General features: G+C 37.1%; 1 protein-coding gene across 1 annotated transcript; it reads left to right on the forward strand.

Annotated features, from left to right (window-relative positions):
- The first annotated feature begins 2,996 nt into the window (after positions 1 to 2,996).
- On the forward strand, positions 2,997 to 13,138 carry GPX7 (glutathione peroxidase 7). The gene is made up of 3 exons (XM_009287375.2): positions 2,997 to 3,215; positions 10,394 to 10,655; positions 12,562 to 13,138. Exons 1-3 carry the CDS (start codon positions 3,009 to 3,011, stop codon positions 12,723 to 12,725), a joined length of 633 nt encoding a protein of 210 aa, XP_009285650.1. The 5' UTR covers positions 2,997 to 3,008; the 3' UTR covers positions 12,726 to 13,138.
- The last annotated feature ends 14,096 nt before the right edge of the window (positions 13,139 to 27,234 follow it).

The following is a 27,234-nucleotide window of genomic DNA, read 5'->3' on the forward strand; positions in this document are numbered from 1 at the left end:
CTGGGGGCAAATGGCTCCTGGCCCCCTGACCTTGGCTATGAAGCTGGCTCCGGCTGCAGCTAGGGACAGCATCTTGGCCAGTGTGTTGCTGGCGGTTTTGCAGGTCTTGGGGGAGAAGAGCCGGCCCGCCTGGCTCTTGGCAGCGCTGGAGGGTGACATAAAGAAATTGGCAAGTGCTTGCGTAAGGCAAATCTCTCAGTGATCCAGTACAGTACTACCCCTACTTGGCAGTGAAATGTCATGTTGTTGGCACTTCCTAGCCCAGGCTAAGGAGGCCCTTCCAGAAAAACAAGGCATGTAAAAGATTAATGTTGAACTGCTAAAAGGGTTCAAAGGAAAGTATTAAAAATGATGTGAATAGTCGTGCTGGAAACACTACCTCTGAGACTCTATGTAGGTAAACAAAAGTTGCAAAATCTGTAATACTGGATTCTATAAATACTGGCAAGACATGGTTCTGAATATATTGTGAAGTCAGTGCGATCCTTAGAGCTAATCTGTTTTTTTGTGGTTCACCTTTTACAAAATGAGGATTGGGTAGCTCAGGGTAGTGCTAATGGGATGCAGTGCAGAGCTTTCACCTTTAGGAAGATGGGCCAATCCAGTCCAGCCCAGCAGTGACAGAAATTGCAGTGCTGCAATGCTGTTTGGGGGACAGCTGAGGTTAGCTGGGTGGTGGTTTCAGTCCAGTCCTATTTGACAAAGATTTTTATTAGGTTTAGTAGGCCAAAGAGTAAATTGCAAAAGTAACTAAATTATACTTGCTACTGGATACAGTCCTCCTAGATCAACATTTAGACATGCTAGCGAGCAAACACACACCAGTTTGCAAACCTGACTGGCACTTTTCCTGCAAGCTGAAATTTATTAGAAGATACCAGATTTAGTTCAAATAGTTGGATAGACTTTAATATGAAATGTCAGTGCAGTTTGGCTCTGAAAACTTGAATCATTATGAAGCCAACAGTCTGACGTGGTCTCTCTGTGTATTCAGAAACAATTCTTCCTTCTTTGCTGATGTTAAAGAATGTTTTATTGCAGGGAGCAATATAGAAACATGGCCTGAAAAGAGGAAGCTGAATTCTGCTGCCAGCTGGCCATTATTTAAAGAATTCCCAGTTCAGTGCCAGTGATCAAAACCTTTCAGATTCTGGGCTCAGTTTGTAGGAGAAAATATAATTCTGAAAGCCACTAAATTTTATCTAGAAATCAGAGACAACAATCATAAAGCTGTAGGAAGCAGATTTTATAGAGTCCCTTTCCAGAGCAAAACCTTGCTTGCCTCGTGTTGCAATATGATGCCTCATTTTCAGTCCCATACCCAAACTACTATAACATCATGCCTCAAAAAATGTAAAAGTGCATTGTAGATTTATTTTTAATTTTCTGGCCAAAAAATGTTTATGTTGGATTATTTTAATTGTTGGAATGATTTTTTTTAAATTATTTTTAGGAATTACTAGGTTTTAAAAATTTATTTAAATGTATATACTATATTAAAGCCCTATTCTCTGTCTCCAGCTGTGTCTGAAGAAACTCTAAAGCTTCTTAGATAATTTATTTATAAAATAGGGAAATTGTACTTGACTGTCATCTAAAGGAAAGGTTCTTGGTCAATACTACAGCCAGGAAAGTATACAGAAAGATAGCACTTATCTGTGAAGATGAGAACTTCAGATTCGTAGCACAGTGTATCTTCCCCATAGACAGCATGGTAGAAGATTTTCCATCTATATATTTTTGTAGCATATTGCATTATTTCTTGATGCTGGATGTCTACTTAAGCTGCAATACATAAACCCATGACAAATCTGAAATGTTTAAAAACTATAATTAAATTTTTCAACTAGTTATACATGGCTTCTTCACTTACAGTAATGCCACTTATGCTTGAATTACCTAACCAAATTTAATCAAGATGTCAAATATTTACCAAAACTCAGTTTGAAAAAAAAAAATCACAAAGTGAGATTACAATATGTAATTTGCTCTTCAAAAGATAGATTTCCAATATGCCTTGGATGCGCTACTTAATTGTTTTCTGTAAATCACTACATTTTGCTTTTCTTTGCCAAGAATTATCAGAATCACAGGCATGGGGGACCAGTTTCTCAGTCCAAGAAGAAATCAATGACCATCAAATGCTTTCTAGTGTTGTTACTTTATATATACAAATCCTTTTCTTCCAGCAGGCATAGTAGCAAATTGTACAAATGGCTATTTTTTCTTGCAGACAACCCAAGAATGGCATCAGTGCACTGAAGCAGTGGTTTGGCTCTGTATATCTGAAAGCTTTGGTACCAAATTCAGTTCCTGATGCTTAATGCCTCCTTCTTGCTTAAAAACCCTTTGGTAATGTGGTTTCTCCCAGATTACACTGTGAAGACCAGTGGTCTGGCCACTCACTTCTCGCCAACCAGGTGCATGCAGAGACTAATTTCTTGAAGGCCTGGCTAATGGTTCCCCATTTGACATGATACTCTGCATGGCGTGTTTGTAATTCTGTTTTTGCTGACTGTATGCTGTGACTCTTGTTCAGAGCACTTGCATCAGTAACCGCTAGCAACCAAGCCACTGGTATCCTTTGACATTACACCATAGTTACTAGATGCTATAGTTAGTATACTAAAAAAAGGCACTTGCAAATCCGTCAAAAATCACAATAACTCTATCCCTGATTTTCCTAGGACATAGTTAAAGCAGATCTCTAAATCTGACTGGTATCCCACAGACACATACAGTATTACTGTTCTTGACCCACCTAGCACTTTCGTTTGTCTTGTACCCATAAATGGCCTTACTTAATACACCACTACCACCATGAAGCACTCAATTTTAGAGTATTTGAATCCTCCATAAATACATCTTCCTGAGGTCTGGAATGGACACAGCTTCTGCTAAGCCTCTGCAGAAGCCAGACTGTTGCAAAACCTCCGTTTGCAGCAGTCCTTTCTTTGCGGCAGCGCTTTTCTATCGTGGCAAGTGTCTCTGCAGCACGGCCGCGCAGCATGCTAGATCCTGAGGGCAGTGTGGAGCACAAGCCTTCCTTTTCCTTCCCCAAAGTTTTCCTCATCCCTCTAGCCATGCTCCTCGCAATTGCAGCATTCCTGCTCTTAGCATTTTCCGCTACGCAGCAGAAAGAGCCTGATTTTTACACTTTCAAAGTTGTAAACATCAGGGGCAAGCTAGTCTCTCTGGAGAAATACAGGGGCTCGGTAAGTCTGCACGGAGATGGGCAGCTCTCGCCCTGACTCACTAACCAGCCAGTCCTTGCATGTCTGCAAAACCCAAGTGGGGGTGGAGAGATTGTACATTAACTTGGTGCGCGCATGCAGATAGATTCGGGTTTACGATTCTGCTTTAACTGATCTGGAGTGTTGCCTGCTTCCTTTGATACCGCGCCATAGGTCTTTGCACTCTAAATAAAACGTTTGCAGTCTAACCTCTGTGTGTGTCCGCGTCTTCTCCTTGTGCAGGCTGCTGCCTGTAGACGTGGCAGGCAGGGAATGCCTGCCTGCCTGCCTTTCATTCAGCAGGGTGAATTGCACTGGGTTGTGGCTATTAAATTTGAAGCTCAGGAAGTTTGTACCTTTGTATAACTTACTTTTGGAGCTTGCTTCTGCCTTTTAACTGCATGGCTTTTAGTAAATTATTTTTACCTAAATCCCATTCCGTTTTAATGTTCTGCATTAAAAAAAAAAAGATGGGATTTAGTCAGCGGCTAATGGAGTTAACAGATTTCATCATAATTAGTAAAAAAGCAAGAGACGTGATAAAGCAGTTATTTTAATACCAGCATCTAGTGAAATTGCAGCAACATCATGCTATTCAAGTTGTCGCTTTTTAGTGTGACAGAGCAATATGAAGAAAGGCATGTAGACACACATATACTTTTATGATATCTTTTAAATTCCATTCACATATTACATTCAGGAGTTCTAGGCAGAGCTTTCCTTCCCATTTTAAGAACCATTTCCTTGAATGTAACCTGATTTTTTTTTTTTTTTTAGTTGTTTGACCATCTAGGAAAGATGGTCAGTACTTGTGGAAGAGTGAAAAGGGAAGTTAGCACACGGGGCGCATAATACTATAAGCTCTCATAGCCACATTCACAAATTACAGAAGCTAAAATCAACATAAAGCCCACAACTGCCACCCTTGGCACTCAAGTGACACATCTTCTGTGATACAGCCAGGCAGTCCAACAGCTTAGCTGCTGCCCAGGAGGGCAGGCACCGCTTCTCACTTTCACCCTTACTCCAGCTTTGTGTTTCCACCTTCCCTTTCCCCCTCCTCGGGTACTTCACTGAGGTGTCTTGAGCTCACTAGTCCACAGCAGCAGGTGACTAAAACATTGGCAGGAAGGCAGAGAAGGCCCACAGGAGGAGATGCATATTTTTCTGAGCTCAGTAGAAAGGGATACCGGTAGATTTGGACCAAGTGAGAGGTCTGAATCTTATCTGGTCAAAGTCCTCCTCCCCCTCTGTTCACAATTCAGATAGAGCAGAACTGGTACCATGTACACTCAAATATCTATATTGGAAAAACCATGGAACCTATTTAATATTAAGCAATATTTGCTTTTTTTTTAGTTCCTTCCAAAGGCTCTGTCAATAAATCCTGTTTTGTCTGCAGGTCATCTGCAAATCTGTCTAAATAAGCAAATACCACCTGTAGCTTCTCTACCTCAGGGCCAGAATCCACATGGAAAGGATTAAAGGGGGAACTCAGAGGAATTCCTTACAGCCACCCTGCAGAGAGCTGAGGGTGTTCATGCTCTCTGGAACAAGCTGCAAAGCCTGCCCTGGTATCTCATGAATACACCAAGTTAGGGGTGTGTGTCTGTATCTCCAATGGTGCTGTGATACCAGGCCCTCCTCGAGGTGTGACTGATTTCATAAGGGAGAGCTCTAGAGCCGTACCTTGGAAAAGGTAACGCCATTGGTGAATGGTACTCCTTGGTCTCTGCTAGGCCATATGGAATAGTTTATTCAAAAAAAGTGATGACCAGCTTCTGTATGGAACAAAAAGATTTGCATTCAGAGAGCCTATTAATGTTCAGGCTAGCTGCTGTTTGAGAATGCATGTGCACAATTTTAAAGAAAATTATAGCAATAAATCACATCCCTTTCTGTCATTATGTTGTCAGAGCTCAATATCAAGGTAGACAAAGGTTAATTAAAACTCCCATTTATTTCTTAAAATAAACCCGCTTAAATCTGAAGTTAGGTAAGTAATGTTAAGAAGTAGGTTTATCATAATATTTTAAAGCTATTAAAAGAAAGCAAATAATATATAAGTACTACGTATGTGCTGCTGATGTTTTAAAGAAAGTGAGTCTCTAGTTAGCCCCTGGAACAATAGTCTGCTAATTGCTAAACCTGCTTTTAACAGCCTTAAGCTTTCTGGCAGATGTAGAGAAAACATTTTCTTCAATTCAGTCACTCAACTAATTTAGTTAAATAACTGCTTAATTTGTAGTCAAGAAACTAACTGGGAATTGAAAAAATCCAAAAGCTTCCAAAGTATAAAAAAAAAGTCTGCTAATTCTAAGAACACAAGAACCATGCTAAGTAGAAACAATCAGTGCAATTCATGACTTGCAGAATCTTTCTTCAAGAACTATTATTAATATAAATTATTGTGTATTCAGGTCATTGAGATAATTTTTCTTAATAAGAAAAAAGTAAGACTGATCGATATTATTTCATTTTCCATTCAAGTGCATCTTGATACAAATCACAAGTACCCTCCGTTATATAGTAAATAAGAAATGTACTAACAATTCTGAAATAACAAAAATGAAAAAAATTAAGGAACAGATTTTTTTTTCTGAAATAAATGTGCACAGACATAACCTATCCTCCACTTTAATACAAATATCAAAAATATGTGAGGGAGTACTCCCTTTTTATGGGGGCATAAGAAATTACATTGCCAGGATGCTAAAAATTTGGCATGCATGCTACAAAATCAGGTGTGATATTACATCTACCTGAAAGCAAAGAAAGGGAGAACTATTACGACTGAAAAAAAGAGTACCAGAAGTGAAATGGATCAAAAAGCTGTCTGTTTTACTGTGTTGCGCAAGAAGGCCATCCTCCTATGCTTTTTCCAGGCTACCATACTGATGTTGACCCATGTACATTAAAAACGAAGAGCAGTGATGTGTGGTTGGAAAAGAATCAATGGCATCCAAATAAGATTAGTTTTCTATCATCTAATCTATCTACCTGTCTAATTCAATAAAGCTTATATTTTATTTTATCATCTAGATATGCTGTAAGAGACAATATTCTTACCAAAAATAGTATCTATTTGGGAGTCAGAACTCCCAAGCATCAACTGTTCCTTGCTGCGTTTATACCTATCTAGATATAGTAGTACCTACGTACCTGCCTGCCTGCCTGCCTACCTACCACACAGCTAAGTAGAGTGTGCTGAAGTGTAATTAAGCAGTGTTAGTGCAGTGCTTTGGAAATCTTGAACCAAAGGTACTATAATAATGTAAAAGCATTAGGCACTGTAACAATGTAAAGTATTATTTTACTATTGAGAGTAATGCTAGGGACTTTGCATCACACCTCTCTGCAATACAAGAATGTAGTATTACTGAATGTGCATAAATACAGAGCATAGCTACTTAATTACTGTACAAAGTATTGCTATTTTTTCCATGAAGGTAACAACTCTGCGAGTTGGTGTAATCTGACACTTGTCGCTGGTTCTTCCATCAGTTAGATGGAGCCAGTTAAGAATCTCCAGGTCTAAAAACCTAAGTATCTACTGTCTCTGCTAACAGATCCACAAAGGGTTACTTGAAGCTGATAGCAGATTCATAAATCTCTCCAGGGGTCTTTTCCTCAAGGAAATACACTGGTGTAAACATTAAGTAAACCAAGAAATATTTTTGCATTGTTAAGTAAATGAGTTCATTACTAGAATGCATGGGTTTTCTAAGCAAAGGGAAGGAAAGGATAGTATTAAGAGGTCAGACAACAGCTAATACAGAATTCAGCTTAAATTAAATAATTTTTGTAAGGTCCAGGATGAATTGTTTGCACTGCACACTAGGTGGTGTACTTGACTTGCACTCTCAGAGCCTAAAGTCAGTCAAGAGGCATATTGAACTTAATTTAAATCATTAATAGTTGTAAGAAATAAAAGTACAGCCTCTTCATGAGAACAAAAAGAGTGACAGTTAGTTATTAGAAATAAAATATAGACAAAAAAGAAATCACCGCATTTAATCACTTCTAGTACCAGACACTTGAAAGATAACTTGGTAAAGATTTTTAAATGATAATTTTAAACTTTCCTTGTGAAATACTAATAAATCTTGAATTTTTTTTATTATATGTGTTAGTTATACTTTTAGGAGGTTTGCACTATTAAATTATGAAGTTCAGTAATAGAATGCATTTTTCTAAGGAAAAAAGAGAAGCAGAATGTGTCTGCCATTCTAAGAACTGCTGCATGTAGTTTCCTCCTATTTTGTGGGAGAACGTTTGGAAGTTTGCACCATTTGCAGCGTGAGCTCTCATGCCTTTCACCACCATGCTGAGTAATCACTGGTTTCAAACAGCTGTAAATTAAAATTGTTGTTTCTTTTTGAGTGAATTCTTTCAAGCCCTCCTAACTTCAAAATCAAGTAAAAGTTATAAAAGCTTGATTGTTTTCATTGGCAAGTCATCTTTCATATCTGTTATAATATGAACATAATACTTACATAACCTTATTTCCCCCAAACCTCCAATGATAAATTCTTATATTACCGTTGTATGGATAAAGTACTAATAGATATGAATACAGTAAGGTATATGAATATTTCTGCATCATGAGAATGCTGGGTCTTAAACTATATTTAAAAAAACCTCTAGAATTTTATATGAAAGAACTACGTGTGACTTCAACTCTTAGTGTTACAATTCATCTTTACTTCAATCATCCTAAAATACAGTTGTCACTATGCTTGGTAAACACAGATTATTTAAAAAGAACAGAACTGCCAACAGTTATTTTTTACGTCCAATATATAAGTTCTATTTGAAATGCTGACAGTCTGCAACAGGAATGCATCATAAAATTATTACCTCTTCTCTGAAAAAAAAAATCTAATTATACACCATGTCTTTGGATGTTTTAGGAGACTGAATTTAAAATTTCAGGTAGAGCTTGTAAATGTAGTCTGAATTAATGTGATGCTTTGGAAGTTAGCTAGATGGCTCCAGATCATATTTCATATGCAAGTGTACAGGGATTGCTTAGATTGTATTCTGTTGACACACTACACCACAAAGAAGATTACATCACCTTCTGCTTTATAAGATTACCTGTCTTCCAGGGAAAACATTGCAGCTCCAAAACCACTTTAAATATAGCCATATACCTATAGAAGGTACAAAGTACACAAAGTAAGTGTTAATGTTTAACGTAAGAAATTATAAACACCAACATCCCCTTAACTTTTTATTTATTCATTCCTACCCCTTCTAAGGGATTTCATCCCATACCTTACCCAGATTGTGGGCTTTTATATGCCAGTTTGTTTTCTGGCCTTAAAAACTCTATACACATGTAGCCATTTATTTTTCATATAATTTATTGGATGCAGTCTATTCATATTTCCTATATACTTTCATATTTTGTATAAAAACATATACATAGGAATATGGAACAATAGTAACATTAGAATCCAAAGTTTAAATTGAGCAAAGCCAGTGGTCACAGACATGGAAGTATGAGACCTGGAGTCAAGATTTTTTACTTCCTTTTCTTGCCTTGCAGCTACTTGCTGTGTAATGTGATCAGGTCAGTTAATATGTACAAGCATCAGGCTTTCCTCTTGCGGCATTGGGCCCTTCAACACTGCTGTCTCACAGTGACAATAATGAAACCAACATGCCATCTTCTATGAAACTTCCAAACTCTTGTAGAAAGATCCAATGTGAATAGCTACTGTTGTTGTACTAGCACTGGGGAATGTGTTGGCTACATTGATTGAATTAAAACTTTTTTTGCAATTTGAGAATGAAGGACCAGCTTCTGGGCTGATGTATAATCTGTAGAAACCCACTGGATTCAGTGTAAACCAGGCAGAATTTCGGTTCCCAAATCATAATGCTTTTACTGCACTATGCCTAATTTTAATCTAGGTGGGTAGAAACTTTTTTAGTATTATAATATTTATATTGCCTTATGACTTTTACAAATTGGTCTGAAAAAAGGAATAGAATGTAGCTATATGTAACAGAAACATCACTATAAAGTGCATAATGCTATTTTTATTAATAAAACCATATTGTATCTAAAAGATCTATGACATTCAGCTTTAATCCTCTCTCAAGAAAATATTAGAATGGCCTCAATTTAAGTACGAGTGGCAACTCTCACAAAATTTGTAAGAATAATAAAAACTAAGTCTAAAAATAAATTCTAGAAGTTATTTAAGGATAAAATATCTCAAAAACCAATGGAAAGCTCTTCAAGGCTTTGAGAAACTGTGTAATATGTGTCAGCTCAGGGTTAGATCACTTAATTTCCCCAAGAAATTCTTGGCAGAATCTGTTCCACCATGTATTCTCCTTACACATCCCTCTATTTTCCTATAGTGCTCATCTGTGTTTGGCATCTTCCTCTCTGCTGGATCTGCACAGGCAGAGATACATGCCTGGTGGTAATGTCTGAATGACACAATGCGCACAATGTCAAAGATAATCAGCTACAGGAATTACTTTAAAGGATAGTGGGCATAGTCATCACTTCTTGGAATCCTAATTGAGGCAGTAAACCTTTAGGCAAAAGCTGTTGTCATTTTCTCACAACTGAGTAGATTTACTCTGGAAATGGTGGGAAATTTTACAGTCCATACTGCATAGACCAACCCAAAATCCTGTAATTGCTTCTGTTAACTTCCAGGTCAAGACATCTACACTAGCAGTGATAAATGGATCAGCCAGTTCTGTATGAGTACTAAATTCTGTACAAGGAAAGATGCTGCAGAACAGACGCGTCACAACAGATAAATAAACTACCAAAATACATTAATTTGCAAGTTTCTTTCATGCAGCTTGGTATATCTTAGCTGGGTGGTCATTTCTTAAATATGCTTAGAAACTATCCACAAGGCAGAACGGAGAAACGCAGATTCTCTGTAAACTGAGAATTAAGATTGTTTAGCAGTTTATTGATTATCTTCATGGTTGCCAAATGGGAATACATAAAAGAAATATTAAATCTTGCTGCTGTGAACAGAACTCGAAGTAGTTTCAAACATAAGTGTTCAGTCACAGTTCTCTAGACATTCTCATTTTTTGAAAATAATCTGCATCCCAGCCTACTTGTTGGAAAACTAACATGTGCAGCACATTTTTTAATCTCTCTTGTTCTTCAGGTGTCGCTAGTTGTCAACGTTGCAAGTGAGTGTGGGTATACAGATAGCCACTACAAGGCCTTACAACAGTTACAGAGAGACCTCGGCCCATATCATTTCAATGTGCTGGCATTCCCATGCAATCAGTTTGGGCAGCAAGAACCAGACACTAACAAAGAAATTGAGAGTTTTGCGCGAAAGACTTATGGTGCCTCCTTTCCTATGTTCAGCAAAATTGCAGTCAGTGGAGCTGGTGCAATTCCTGCCTTCAAGTACTTAATTGGTGAGTAATCTGGACCATTGGAGGGTTTTTTCCCCAGTCTAGAATTCCTCTGACACAAAATACCACCTGACAGAAAAAAGATATCTATGACTGTGTTCACCAAATCATAGCGGGGAATTATCAGGCTCAAAGAGGTCAGAAGTCATGGAGTCCATCCTCCTGCACAAGGCAGGATTTCTCTCTGCCTCACCCCTGACAGCTTTGTCTAACCTTCTAAAAAAATCTCCAGGGATGAAGACACTACCACAACACATGCCCTGTAAAAGCTAGTCTAATAAACCTCTACATGGAATACAGATTTTGAAATATTGTCCTGTATGCATACAACACCTGATCTTCTTTTTTCCACTTTGCAGTCGTATAAGTGCTTCTCCTGTGACACGACTGCTGCAGGTTGGATTTATAAGATTCATCTCAAGAGCTGTAGGATAAGTGGAAGCAAAGCACCTACATAATTTACTTCAACAACCAAAAAGTGAAACCAGGCACTAAGAGATGTCCTTGAATACTCCCTTTCTCATTCCTTGCCAAGCATTGGAATAGCCATACTGTACAGTTCCTCCAGTTCTAATCTGCATTATAGCTAGCACTGAGACCTGAAGAGGTTTTGCTGGTTCTTAGCAGACAGCTGACAAAATACACTGTAAAGCAGGATACTCTATCAAGGCACTACTTTCTTTATCAAGGCACTACTTTTCTTGCACTGAATGAATGCTCTAAATACCATTTAAATGCTAAACTAAAATGTCAGTCTTTATCCAATGTGAAGGAAATGTCTTCCAGCAATGATATATAATAAAGCCCAATATGACATAGTATCACCTGAGCTGCATTATGCAAGGACCGTATCCTTTCTTTTCTCTAGCACCACAGTGTTCTCCCACATACCACTGAATTTAAAGGAGGGTTGGTAGTGTTATTTTTGACTACCCCAAGCACGCCTCCTTCCAGGTGTCTGTAATGGATCTTTCTGCTAGCCAAACTTCCCTTTAATCCTCTTCACATCCTTCCATTTGTGTTTTGCCCAGCGCAGTTGTTACTGCAGATATGTCACATGAAACTTGCAAAACTTCTGTTTCCCTGTTGGTCCACACACAAACAGAGGCTGCTGGAGGCAGTATATTTATGCAGCATAATGACAAGATAGTCAGCAGTGTAGGTCTGGCTGTGTCTTGATGATACTTTGAAATATCTTCTGATTCCTTATGAAATTTTGCCCAACGTATAAACAATGGAAAAAGATGCTAACTTGTCTGTAGCATCTGTACTTGTGCTATTAGTGAGATGAGGCTCCTGATTGAAAATCCTGAAAATTTTGTTAGTCATGTAGCAGAATAGTAAAGTATAAGAATGTGACTCACGTAAAATGAGTATGTGGTCATGGAGGGAAATCCTCACCTGTAGTAGGTGAGGATTAGGAGGAAACCTCCTGGAACAATTTACTTTGTTATTTCTTCATGTAGCATTTCTTGAAACATTCTTCTGAAGCACATGATACTGGGTACTTTTGGAGGAAAAATTCTGGATAAGCAAGCAAATAATCAGTCCTGATACAGCTATACTGTTATGCCAAATTCCATTTTCCTATCAATGTTCAACTATTTCAGATTTATCTAAATAGCAGAGACACGTGCACACATGCACGCACACACTTTAACACCGATTATAGTGCTTTCTCCTGTCTCTGTCTCAAGCTTGACTGTTTCCATTAGTCTCCAGGGGGTTACTGTCTAGTTAAAGCTCCCTGTCTGTCAGAAAATTAATCTTATTATTCAGTCCGAACTCCCTCTTAATTTTACATTCCTTCTTCCTCTGAGAGGGTAGTCATCAAATTGACATGAACAAATGTCAGGAATTGGCTAACGTGGTTTTCTTTTCTAAGGTTCCACTTTTTTTTTGCCTGTAGATTCTACAGGAGAAGAACCAACCTGGAACTTCTGGAAATACCTGGTGGACCCCAATGGGAAAGTTGTAAAGGCCTGGGACTCTACTGTCTCTGTTGAAGAAATAAGACCTTATGTTACAGAACTTGTAAGGAAAATCATCCTGAAGAAGAAAGATGAATTATGACTTTCAAAAATCCCAGCATGCCAATTACATCTTTATTGAGAATTAGAGCTGGAGTTTGTCTTTTCACATTCCAAGAGAGAATATATGGGGAAGGGAAATTATGACCAGTGGAGTCTACATTCATCATCCTAAGAATGTAGAAAACAGCAAGTTATCATGGTCAAAGTAGTTTAATTTTTTTCTCCAGCTGAATTCAATTTGACCTTTCTGGGAACAAAGAACTCATCAGCAATTGTTTCTTTCCCAATTCAAATTATTAATTGTTGGTGACACTACAGAAAGTCAGTTCATGTTCCTGTAGGAAGAAGGCTCAGAATAACAAGAATTTCCTCATTGGGATCTCACTGAGATCCACAGTTCTGTTGTTGTATTTTGATCATGAACTGAATGAAAAAATAAAGAGTAAAAAGTGCATGATTGAATTAAGGCATGTGCTAGGAAGAGGGCCAAAACAGATACCTTCAAACCAGGCAGACTTACATAGATATATGTCTTTCTAGTTACCAAGGCCAAATATATTTAATTTCATCTGCCTAGAAAGTCAGTTAAGAAGGGCATGGGGAAAAGACATCTATAAAACTTAAATGAAAGAAATGTGAAGACAAAATCTCTGTAAAAATTCCCCAAAAGCTATGAGAAGAATTTCTGCATTTTTTCACCCAGTAAAGATTATCAGATGATATTTAAATAGCCATTTGAACATCTGTAGGACCAGAGCCTATAGAAATGGCTATCTTTCTTCTATTAGCATTTTGCCTTAGAAGAATTACTCTTGCCTCATACAATTTATGTTAAATTTATTTTTCAATTTATAACACCATCCGATTTTGCTGCACATACAGACAAACATTAGAGAATCAACATTTTTCCATGGAAATAATTTTTCAAACGTTTAATTGTTGCTTAACGTTACATTGTTTAATACCACATTAATGTTACAAATGTTTAATGGCACCTTTTTCAAATGTAGCACTCGGGCATCTGCTCAGATTTCAGACGGCAGAACTTCTTAGCTCATACTAAAATAATAACACTAGCAATTACAGCCTCATTGTTCTTTGCGAGAAACCCTTTGAAAATCTTGTCAGCAAGAACTCTTTTTATCTCAACAAAAACACAATGTACAGGTCCCCTGCTCTTAACCCTGGGATGCTTTAAGAAGAATCTAGTCTTGTCCAATTGCAGTATTATTGACAAGTGAAAGCTTTTTTTTGCTTTGTAATGCTTTTTAAAGTAGCACAAACAATATTTGTCCATATAGTTGTCAGCGCCCACATGTACAAATAAGCCTTAATTGACCTGACCATTGTAAGAACTTTTTCCAACTCATCACTGCCATTATAGCTCTTCAGTATCCAAACAGGCTCTAGTTGAAATCAAAGGCAAGTATTATGGCATGCACTGGCTTGCAGAACAGGAGGGGAAAGAAGAATAGTGAATAACTATTGGAAATAAAAGGGTTGATCCTAGAGTACATTATAGTTCCCATGCTTGGACAGCTGCTGTCTCCCGAGGTCTTGGATTCGTTCTACGGAGTGGTCTAAGGAAGTAAGAGCTAGAAGTACTTTAGGATTTGCAGAAAGACCCCGAAGGGCAGAGATTGTACCGCACAAAACAAACTCAATTTGCCTGAAAGAAGCTGAGAGCAAGGTTTTTTAGTTTTTAGTGAAAAAAAAAGGGGGGTGGAAGAGAGAATAAAAGGAAGAAGTAACAGAAATGCAGAAGCAAAAAGAGAGATCAAGGAAGAAGGGAGAAATGAGGAGGAAATGAAAAGACAGTTTGCAGCCAAAGAATCTTTGGGACAAACGGGGCATGGAAATGTTCAGGTCATATTGATACTAATGAGTATGTTCCAAGCTATATCAGCTACTTCTCACTTGGAGTGCAGGAAATTGGTGCTCGTGGCAGTGAATATGTCTGTATTTTCCTCCTCTGATGGTGAGAAAAGTGAACTCTATGGTTCATTCAGTCATTTAGTCTATTCTTACATGAACTGCTCTAAGACAATGGTTACTAAGGATATCACAAAGAAAGGAAAATCAGGCCCAGCTGATACTGTGCTGGGACAGAGAATCCAACTACTAGAAAAGGAGGTCTTTTATTACTCTATAGACTGTTTCTCTTTTCTCTGTCCATTGATACTAATGCAATGCTTCAGCATGCTGTTAGCAAGTGCTGCAGGTCTTAAAATTTTCTCCTTAGAAAGTATGTTTCTATTTTGTAACTGAAGCCCGGATGAGCCCAGACCATGCTTTGAAAGACATTTTAATCCCTCTCTATTTCAATTTTGGGTGTCCAACTTCAAACAGAACTCTGGATTTACATAGATATGATCTTGCATTCTCTATTATACAAATTCTAGAAGTCTAAAGAGATATAATGGTAATGATCAGTTGGGAAGGGTTCATACTATATGGACAAATACTGTTTGTGCTGCTTTTAAAGGCATTATGAAGCACAAAAAAGCTTTCACTTGTCAATAATACTGCAGTTGGACAAGACTAGATTCTTAAAGTATCCCGGGGTTAAGAGCAGGGGACCTGTACATTGTGTTTTTGTTGAGATAAAAAGAGTTCTTGCTGACAAGATTTTCAAAGGGTTTCTCGCAAAGAACAATGAATGTGTAATTGCTAGTGTTATTATTTTAGTATGAGCTAAGAAGTTCTGCAGTCTGAAGTCTGAGCAGATGCCTGAGTGCTATGAATAACAATACTGATGACTGTTAGAGTTGGTGTTCTTACCAGTTTGGCAATTTAAAGAGAACTAAGGGAAGTATTACATATGCAAGCTTTGAACAACAAAAATTTGAACAGGCACATGATTTTAAGCACATAACTACTCTCTCTGAAGTTAACAGAAACATTTTCATGATTAAACTAAGCATGTGGCATATATTCCACCCTTTGTTGCATTGCAATCAGTTTGTAGAACAAATGCTTTGATCTTTTAATCAAAGTTACAGAGTAAAAGTAAATATTCTCGGTTGTAGATTAATTCATATCTAGACAAGCTATAAGTACTTCATAACTTCCTTCTCAGAAAAATTGCAAAGCAAATTGCACTTGGTTGAATTTGTCTGTTGAGACTATATAGAGGGCATGCAGAGATCAGAAATTACTTTTTTGGCTCATGAGTTCCAACACTGCTTTAATCTGACAGATATCTTCCCTACAGCAAGTCCCCAAAACTGTAAAACAGCTCTGAATATATAGCATGAGACTATTTTGTTTGCCGCTTGTCTACTTTGCAGAGAAAATACTAGTGTGCATTAACAGATGAGCACCTTTATGCATGGAGAGTGATTATCTTTATCATCTAAGACTTGATTTCTTACAGTTTGCAACTTTGAAGGTGTAAACTCTTGGCATGTTGATTTAAACGCTAAAATAAGCACCTAGCCACATGGAGTCATGTGACCCCTGCGGCATGCCAGAGGGAAAAGAAATAATTTTAAAGCCTAAATAAAAGTTTTAAATTAGACAGGACACTTTTAATCTTTCAAAATTATAAAGAAAGTCTCATAAAGAATGTAAAATCAGACCTACATATATCCAAAGCTCTGTTTTAAAATGGAATGTGCTACATTGAAATAGAGCAATTGAATGGAGCAATAGAGGGGGTTTAACCCCCTTTTTTGCCATTATAAGGAGAACAAAACCAAATACCCTAGTAATCCTTACAGCCACATCTGGTATTTAGTGATATGCTAGAGACATTTCACTTGAGTTTCTGTTGTGATTCTGGTCGGAAACCTCAGTAGCAAACCAGACACAATTTCTACTGGATGGCACTCAGTTTATTGTTTCAAACACATCAGCATCTAGTTCAATAAATAGCCAACCATAGTCAGTACTTTTAGAAGACTGGACATCCCTTTGATTAAGCAAAACAAATTTTATGCTACCTTCAATTATTGGATCAAGCAAATACGTACTATACACATGTAAATTCATACTGCAGCTACTCATAGAGCCAAATGAAATTTAACAAGCTTACCTCTGACTCATTCACAGAAAGAGTTGAGTAAGCAAAGAAATCGGGTATTCTCTGTGACACGATTAACAGATCCTGGAGTAAAAACATCACTGACAAAACACAAAGGAGTTTACAAACCCTTTGATGGATGAGATACTGAAAGCACCAAGAGATTTGAGAACTAATTCTGAACCATATTAAAGCTCCACAGCAGAGACATACACAGAGCAGAAGGAAAAAAATGAGCTGTACCTGAACATCACCACAGAGGTGACTCTCTGATCTAATGCTACACAGCTAACTCATCTACCTAGCCAGCTCACAAACATAGTGATGCCCACAATACAGGATGAGAAACAACAAAACTCAGCTACATCTTTTATGCCAACTCTGCAGCAGCTAGGCATAGGCAACAGTGGGGGCCTGTCTAGTGATAATGGCTGACCTTTTCCAGCTGTCTCTATGCAGGGGCTGAAGTCAGCCCCGAGTAACTTTCCATTCTTAGCCTAGAAAACCTGATCCAAGCTGTCAATCTACAGGCCTAAGAGATAGGGCATGCTGTTTTATCTCAAAGCATTGCACGATACCTGCTCAACAAGAAGATCTTCTAAACTAATTCCAGAAAATGAGATCAGTTGAAGGATCATTGCATTTTAAGTAAGCAGACTCGTATTCTGGAAGGTAAGCACAGACATGAAAGTTTTTGAGGCGATTCTGCTGACGTAGATTCTTTTCCCCCATTCAAACAGAAATAACAGCATCCACAGAGTCAGGGACAGATTCTTTCCTAAGTACTAATTGATGGAATGATGATAGTAAAAGGAAATCATAGTACTCTAGAACAATAGAAAAGACTGAAGTACAATTTCTTGAAGAACAAGCTTCTGTGACACTTGATCTATAAATGCAGTTCTGTGTTAACACTTCCCCATCGGACAGAAATTACAGAAATCCTAGCTTCAGGAAGCTGTCTTTTTAGTTTCCTTAAGTGAACGATGCAGTAAGAAAGCTATTACTGTATTATATAAAATAAAATAAATAAAGAACAGCTGCCAAGGAAAATGTCCATAACCCACAGATGGTTCATACATCCTTTAAAAAAGGGCACAATAGTCAAACTGTTCTTGTAATCAAAAGAGCTTGCTGAATTCCCAGTTTAAATTATAAATCAGCTTCTCTAACCTTTAATTAGAGTTACACCACTCATTCTGATTTGTCATTACTTCTATATTCAAAATACTAGTTATCTTATTACTGGTACTTGACTGTCCTCTGGAGAGACCACTACCACTAGAGATATGTAGGGAAATTACTTCCTGTCATATAAGCATTTTATATTTGAAGTCTCGTCCTCCAAATCCAGACAGAGTGTAAATATTTTAAGTTTTCAAGCAAAAGTAACCCCCAAACCATCAGTTTGGTTAAACTGAAACATTTTGTTTGGATACAATTGATGAGAAATATTTCAAAGCTGATATTCATATTTTCAAACTTTAAAAATATAAATAAAGCATTAAAAATGAAAATAATTTCAAACCAAGAAATAGAATTTAAATGCCAATATAGAAAGTTTTGATGATTTTAAAACTTAAAGATTGATACTGTGAATTTTGTCAAAACAGATATTTTTCCACAAGTTTCAGCTTAGGGAATAGTTTGGTTAAAAAAATTGACAATTCCTAATAACAAAATGTTCTTTTGAAAAAGTCTTGCTAGCTTCAGAGGCTGCCAATCTATTTTGCACATAGCTATACTGAAGTCAACAGGAATAAATCATTGAGTAAAATTGCAAGATCAAGTCTCTGAATTATATGAATCATTTAGTCTTATTGAATACCAGGAATTGCAGGACACCATTTCTAGTTTTTAACTGCATGCACAGTAAATGTGTTTGTCAAGCCCAAGATTAAGAAACTGAGAATGAAGAGTTCATTGAAACAGTTTCAGAAAACCAAAACATTTCAAAGAACTGACTTAAAAATTAATGTAATGTGAATAATCCATGCAATAAACATGAAATAAATATAATTTTATTAACTTAAATAGAAAAAAGAATATGATACGGGGTTTTTTTAAGATTTAAGAATTTAAGAGAACACAAATAGACAGCCAGCTCATTAGGAATAAACCTCTTCCAAGTTTCAGGTGTGAAGTTGTATGCAATGAAAAGGTATCATTGCATGTGCAGATGGGAAGTTCAGGGTAAATTATTTCAACGCCAGAGGAAGATTACAGAGCAGAGGCATTCTTTTGTTATTAATTACTAATAAAAAGCTGTATTACTGCAAGTATGGCAAGTGGATGTATAATCATTTGTCATCTATCAGGAAATTTCTTTGCCCTGTGACTACTTAATCTGGTCTTATTTAGTTCTTTGTCAATTCTACCTGTCAATTTAAAAAGTTCATTGCTTTTCTAGCCTTTCACCTCTGACCATTTCTTTTGATTCTTTTCCTGATGTCTCTTTCTGACATAAGTTGAAAGCCTCACTCTACAAAGTATCACAATACCTATTAAAATGTATTCTTAAAACATCTGTTAGTAGGTCAAAACACAATAGATGGAAGGAGGAAAAGGGGTCCAATGGAAGGTGTAATAATTTGAAGCCATTTCTATTTTCTCTTTCTTCTGGTTTAGTTCATAATCAGTGTTGATTTTCTCTCTTTCTCTATTAACAGTAGGACAACAGAGGATAAAAGAGATGTTTAAGATGCTTCTGTTGGCAGTGTTTTGAAGGGGCAATCCTGTCTTCATAGAAGATGGAAGAGGATCATCCTAGTTTGGTTCCAGGAGTAGTGGTAATTAGGTTTTAGCACAATGGACTACTCTTACTTGGTGGAATCATTCTGACTTGGCTCTCAAAGAATGCTCTGGCCATGCTTTTGTGCCATAAAGCTCGGGAGATGAGCCGCACTCTCCACCTCTGCTTCTGCTAGAAAAAACATTCCACTGATGTAGCTGAAATTCGGTTGGCCAGGATCAAGGTAAAACAATTTCTCACGAGTCTGTCCTAAGACATGTTCTTCCTTAAGTTCTGTACCAGATACTTGAGTTCCGTAACTGCTACTGATGACAGTATCAACGAACAAAAATGACCTGAGTTTACTGTGCATTTCAATCTTACAGTGAATACTTGTCTCTTGTTTATTTTATATCCTTCAAAACATCATTTTTCCAAGTGCTTTAATATTTATTGAAAATCTCCCTGAAGAATCCTTGTTTAAAATAGTATCTACCAGGCTGAAATGCACCTGGTCCTTCCACGTAAGCTATGCTCTGAACTCCTTGTTGGAGACTTGATGCTTTGTCAAAGACACACATAATTTTCCTCTTCCTTCTGAAAGCATTATGTATGCACTAAAGCACTGCATGTGAAAAAGCTGCTGCAGATTTCTGCGTCATGTGATGCCCAGACCGGGTACTATCACTGTTGTTTCTTGCATTGTAAATGTCTCCTTTCTGATACCAAGCACGTGAATTAATCAGTCTACAATCTCATTTTCCTCTCATTTAATAGAGTCGATAATACTATGCAAAATATTTGAGAGTTAATTAATGAGTACATGAAATAACATCCTACATGGAGGCTGGTGCTCAAAAAATACAATATAATATGAACAGAAGTCATAAACCAAGAAACAAATGGAGCTGTATACTAGCAATAGCTACATAGATGTGTTGGAAGGGCTGATTTGGCCTTTTTTGTGTATGACATCACTAACAGCCAGTTATAAACTCACTTTCATGCAGCTCTCTATCAGCTGGAATGGCAGAAATGCAGGAAATCAGCTGTTCTCAGGAACCAAAATCATCCTGAGCCACAGAAACTGGGGAATAATGAAGTAAAATATGTTTGAAAAAAGTCAGTTGTGCTTCTAGCACCTCCCTATCAATATAGTTTGGTTAGCAATCTTAGTTCGTATACTTTAGCAGCTTCCAAAATAAGTAAAAAAACCCCCAATATATACACAAACTCTTATAAGTAGTATTCCACTTACTGGTCCCCTTTCCTGTTTGCATTAATTACCCAGTGGGAATAGTAGGATGACATCTCTGGGACTAGATGGTGACTCACCAAAAAGTGACTTCATGGTGGGGGGCTGACTTTGTTACCGTTATTCTAAATAAATTTCAGCTCTTGATTTATGAGCTGAATGGCTTACTTTCTAAAAGGAACAGACTGGCAGCAGTAAAACATCCATTATTTCTAGAAAAGTAATGAATGCTCAGCACTCTCCTAACTGTCAGGCTAGGTTTGCTTTTGGCATAGGCTTGCAGCAGTGAACCAGTACACTTGTTATTTCTCTTCCTTTTACATTCTCATGTGGAAGATGACTACTTTTAAAGTTGTTATAATAATTGGTGGAAGACTTAAAAACAAGCAATGACATGACTACATTATTTTGAAAGAAAGCCCACAAAGTTCTTTAACACTTAAAGGCATGTATTTCCATACTGCTGATATGACCTCATTCACATTCTGCCCCAAAACTTGGAGAATTTCCAGAGATAAGGGCTACTTTTGTAGTATAGTTAGGCTGTCAAAATTTTGACACCCAAGAGATAATGTGGAAAGCCTTAAAGGTTAGGAGGATTACCATTTATGTTTGGCTTTATATAGGATTCTGGTTTTACTTTTTGATACAACCACAGTTCTTGCATGTCCCTTTTTTTTTAAACAAGAAGTTCTCAGACCTCAAGAGAACAAATTGCAGTAATATAAAACCATTGCAGATTTCCTATAGGCATTATTCTGAAGCAGAAATTAGATTAGAATTTAAAGTGGGAGCTTCTGATGTAAAAATGTCTAGTGTGATCAGAATTCTGAATTTTAGACTATAATGAGATAAAAATTCAAATTTCCTTTGGAATAGGGAGATCAGTGCTTGTGTCTCAGTCTGAACCTTTTGAATATGAAATTTAAAATGCAATTCAATTATAAAATAGCAACCAGTGAAGCGAATAAAAATAAAATTGAAATTCCACGCTCTTTTATTCTTACCTTTCTTTACTTTGGTACAAATGCTGATTTAAAGTCAACGGTAAAAAGAAGCGTGCAGAATGACTCAAACTGCATGATTTCATCACATTCATATACGTGCACTCACAGCTAACTGAAGCAGAAATTAGATTAGAATTTAAAGTGGGAGCTTCTGATGTAAAAATGTCTAGTGTGATCAGAATTCTGAATTTTAGACTATAATGAGATAAAAATTCAAATTTCCTTTGGAATAGGGAGATCAGTGCTTGTGTCTCAGTCTGAACCTTTTGAATATGAAATTTAAAATGCAATTCAATTATAAAATAGCAACCAGTGAAGCGAATAAAAATAAAATTGAAATTCCACGCTCTTTTATTCTTACCTTTCTTTACTTTGGTACAAATGCTGATTTAAAGTCAACGGTAAAAAGAAGCGTGCAGAATGACTCAAACTGCATGATTTCATCACATTCATATACGTGCACTCACAGCTAACAGTTGTTGCACTGGCTGTGCAGCAAAGAGGCTTCCTGTCATATATATGTTTACAAAGCTATATATATGCATGATGGAAGCATTTCCTGATAACTAAAGCAGCTAATTTGGAAAAACATCTGTGTGCTGCTTTAGAGAACTTGCTAATATGAAGTGAAACAACATGGACTGCTAGCAAACACCCATCATCAAAAGTGATACGGTGATGTCAGTCTTTTTTGTAACCTTTTTCCACTGACTATATGACTTGATTGGCTATACACAACTCTCTTCATAGGCTCTAGCTTTTATGAATCAATCCAGAATTCACAGCTCAAGACAAGTCTTGGAGTCCTGTCCTCACCTGAGGATCCCTTGTTCTTTACAATTCAGATAATGTAATTATTGTTTAACTCCAACCAGGCCTTGGCTGCCTTGCCTTCATAAATTTACACTGTTCGGACAGTTATTCTGTAAACAATTAAGACTTGACTCTTAGTCCAGTAGGATGGATTCTTACCTATGCCAATAGAAAAGCGATTTCTCAGCAGATCTTTTTGTTAACCTACAAATCCATCCCCAGTTATGGCAAACAAAAAACCCAACCCAAACAGTTGTCCTTTTTAATTTTAGAACACAGTTTTTTCAATTATTTTGAGAAATGGTATGTGCCTTATTATAGATTTATTCCGTACTGAATTGTAATGAAGTTCAAAACGTGAATATTTTTAGGGAGATGAAAAACAACAAGCATGTTTGTTACTGATGGAGGAACTATAGTAATAATAAGGAATAGTAAAACGGAACATTTTTAGTCAAGGATAATAATGACTGTATTCTGAGACTCATAGCAATCTCACAGCATCAAGAAAAAGGGCTTGATATTGATCTTACAGATGAAGCAACTAAGCATGTGGGTGACACCATTTTCCCAAAAGCATGTAACAAGAGAATGAAAAGCAAAGAACAGAACTTAATCTTCTGATTCCAAGTTGATACAGAGGTATCTGTCACCTTTAGTTAATCAAACAAGAGAAAGCAAGTTATGTCATGTAGAAGCTGATTGATTTGGCAGCAGTTAAAGTGACAAATAGAAGGCAACAGACAAATGAAGTAATTATATTCCCTTCCATAAGACAAACAGCAATGCTACTGTAAATTAAGAGAATTTAGCTTGATTCTGCTTTGACTACTTCTGTTGAGGTGTTCGTCATGTCTGTGACAGTGAGCTGCACTGATACATTCCACTTCAGTAGCAATAGCGAAACAATTCCTGTCAAAATCCCTGATGCAAATTCCAGGTATGGAAGAACAATGAATGTCATAGGCTTCATTAGAGGTGTATTGGCTTAGTCTTGGCTGGAAGAAAAACTACATCTGGTATCATACTAGTGAACACACTAAACCATATCTTACTCCTTACTAATGGATGATACTCCTTACTAATGGATGACATCTTCTGTGATGACTAACTCCAGTGAAAGAGTTATAAAGATATGTCCTACATTCCTTTTCAGGCCTTGGACCTTTCAGTATGGCACTTTCCCAAACTATTCATGTTCTCACTTCCTCTGAAACAGAAGTGTTTAAGTGTCTTTTTTCTTCAAGTCAAAAAACGCTTCCTGTGAAAATACTGGTGGTATGTATTGCTAAATTTTTTTTATTCCAGGAAAGCAGACAAGATCTCATGTGGAAGATCCCTATCCCTTGATATCTCAGGCTGGCCAGGAAAGAATATGGGCAACTAAAGGCAGAGGTGTCTGTTGGAATTTGGCACTTGCTCATCAACTTTTTCCAGACACTGACCAAAATGGATGCCAAACAGATAGGTGATAAAATTTGATTAAGAAGTGTTCTGTTGAAAAGCCCATTTCTTGTCTCTTCTTGAGCCACACATCTGCCATAGTTGACATATATGAAGTAGACAATCAGGAATGAAATAGGGGAGCACAAGATACAAAATAAAAGGACTGTGTGAAGGAAAACATTGGAGATCCTATTTCTCCACAGAAGTGGAGAAAAGTAGACAGAAATACTTTACTCAGGAGCAAACAGAGAAATTCCCACCCAAGTTTCAGACAGGTTCTCTGTCAAATCTTTTCTTCTTAGACTGAGAGGAAGTCACTTTGATCAGTGCTGGAGAAAAGTTGATAAACGGGATACTGGCCTGTTTGCACTCTGTGTGGCTACACTAGACTTACTGAGGGCAAAAATATTTTCTTTCAACCCTAGAGGCAGGACACAGAGCCCAGAAGCAAAACATTTAAGGAAAAAGAAAAAAAAAAAAGAAATAACCACAAATAAGATTGATGGTCAAATGTTCAAAACAAGGACGCCACTTGAAGATGACAAGCAGAGGACACCAGACAGCCAAAGATTCCAGGGAGTCCCTAGATCCCCAGAAGACTTCTGCCAGGTGTGCAAGACAGAAATCAGGGCTGGCTTCTTATGCACACAATGCTTCTCAGTAAGTGGTGTTGTCTGGACTGTGAATGCTCATTTTAATCAGTGCCTTGAAAAATTTGACAAGGAAGTGCCAACCTAAAAGCCTTGAAAAATGAAGTTTGGTGTATCCTCAGAGCAGGATAGTATGAATGGTTCCTTCCAATGATCCTACCAACAGACCTCAGCCAAGACTTGGAGAAAATGAACTAAGGTGAGTTTTAAGCTTTTGGCACATGACATCTTTGATCTCTACATACAAACACTACCAAGAGAACCAAAATGGGAAGTGGTTCCCAGACAACTAGTGAGAGACTAAAACCAATTCATTTTGGAAGCATCTGATGTGACTGAATACGTCATCTATGAAGCTCTAATATTTATTTACTGCTCATTCTGTGTCACCAGTTTTTTTCTTTAGTGATTTAGTGTGGTCAGGCAGCAAATATGAATCAAACTGGAGCAGCTTAAGAAGTTGTTGCAGCTTATTTCTTTTCTTCCCCAGAGAAAAGCACTCCATATGAAGGCATGTGAGCATTCCTCATCCAAACCAACGCAAAGCCACCTGACATTTTAAAAAGCCTTCTTCAGCTATTTGAATTAAGAGGGCAAGTTGTGTACTGAGACAGTGCTGAAGCATGCTCAGGCTGTTCTGTCAACTGTTTTAAGTGGACAGTAATATCTAGAAGATGGTTAGGATGAACAGATATAATAGATCTTATCACTTCATCCAATTTCTAAGAGAACATCTGACTACTGACTAAGACTAACACAGATCAAACGAATCATTCATCTGAGATGTAACTGGTGACCATTTCACCAAACCTGGACTGACGAGGTGGAGACCTGACCAATAGCTCACCTGGCCAAGCTTCAAAAGGCCTAGTCTATCACTAAGAGTAATTCCATCCATTACAGACTGTGTGGTAATCAGGTGCTCTGATAATGAGGGACACATAAGATTAAGAGATAACAATCACATGCCTCAGTAGCATTTTAATAACTATTGTGCAAATGTAATAGCGTTGAAAGTCCTGTAGTGTCTTGAAGACGTACAAAACCATTTAAGTACTAGTTATTATTAGTAGCTTATATTTGTTTAATGTTATGAACTATCTTATCAAATCATAGGCTATGTCAGGCATTCATAATAAGAATGTACTTTTTATCTTTCCTTTGGATTATCAGCTTATATTGGACAACTGCTCCTTGTCTCCACTGCTGAAGTGAAAAGGGATTTGAAACTGAATAAGGCTTTCTAACTTCAGCCAAAGACAGAAAGGCTATGGAAACTGATTCTCTTTACAGCATTCCCAAATCAAGTAGTGTTCCAAAGATGGAAAACAAACTCCCCTTCAGCACCAGAAAAGAGGAATAAAAATGGGCTTTTGCAGCTAGAAAATAAAACTGGAGCTCTGTCAAGAAAACAATTGCTAAGAAAGGCATGTCATTGCTTGTGACTAACACAACAATATCAGAAGTGAAAAGTCCAAATTCCCGTCTTCCTGTAAATACATGTAATACAGGAACCAAGAAGGAATACACTATGTGACTTTCCCCCCATCAAATTTAGAGCACTGCCATCAATAACGAGGTTGAAATGACACTTCTATTATGATTCTGATTGCTTATGGAATTTTGCAGTATCTTGACTTTTTTTTGAAATGAGAACAGTTTTAAAATGCATTTTTTAGTGCAGAGGAAAAAGGCATTCCAGATGTCAGACAAGTGAGAGACAGAAAAGTCCCCTTTCCAGGGTTAGTAATAATGTTTTTGCATGTTAATAAAATGTTGTTGTAGTAGTAATTCGAAGCAATACTTTGAACTTTTCTATAATTTTCTGCTCAAGGATCTCATACGTTTTACAAATAATAAGTATGTCTCCTCAGCATTCCTACCAGAATAAAAACTATTGAGACCTACAATATACATCTGTGCCTCTGGAGTCAGGTGTGAGAGACAGGTATGTAACAAAATAATATATCTGCAAAATAGATAAACATCCCATCTCCTCATCTCATAGGGCACTGAAAAAATGAATTAGTATCTGTGAAGCAGTCATAACTATTACCAAAAAAACACGGCTGAAATAGTTCTGTATTCACAGTAGATATGGTTAACATGCAGTAGATAAACTTTTGACCATGCATTAGAAAAGAGTAAGAAAATAAAATCCTTAAAAACTCCATTTCCAAATTAGATGGAATCTCTTAAAAATAGTGTGTGATCATATCACCAGCTGTAAGTCTGGCATTTCTAAATTCTGAGTAACCTAATATTCTTTGAATGTAATTTTGTACATGTAATTTCTTATGTTTGAAAACAAATAGAGAAAACAAGAGCGGAATTTCATATTGGCAACCACATGAGTCATCTGAAATATTTCAAACTATCATACAGAACTTTGCTGCCACATGGAATGAAATAAATAACAGTCATTGTTTGTCATCAGTGTGAAAGAGAACTAAATGAAGCATACATCATCCCACAGGATTTAAACATATTTGCTGACAGAAAAGGAATAGGGACAAGCAGGAAACTTGGGTTCTATTCCAAGCTTCATAGGTAAATGACCTCTAGCAAGCACAGACTTCTTCCTGTTATTCCAAAGCCTGGTCCTCTTTGCCTTGTCATTTCA

This window comes from Aptenodytes forsteri, unplaced genomic scaffold (genome assembly GCF_000699145.1).
Source record: "Aptenodytes forsteri isolate BGI_AS27 unplaced genomic scaffold, ASM69914v1 Scaffold119, whole genome shotgun sequence".
Taxonomy (NCBI): domain Eukaryota; kingdom Metazoa; phylum Chordata; class Aves; order Sphenisciformes; family Spheniscidae; genus Aptenodytes; species Aptenodytes forsteri.

Coding starts and splice junctions, on each gene's coding strand:
- GPX7 (XM_009287375.2), top strand. CDS start 3,009: ATGCTAGATCCTGAGGGCAGTGTGGAGCACAAGCCTTCCTTTTCCTTC. Junction 3,216..10,393: donor TGGAGAAATACAGGGGCTCG/GTAAGTCTGCAC, acceptor CTTGTTCTTCAG/GTGTCGCTAGTTGTCAACGT. Junction 10,656..12,561: donor TGCCTTCAAGTACTTAATTG/GTGAGTAATCTG, acceptor TTTTGCCTGTAG/ATTCTACAGGAGAAGAACCA.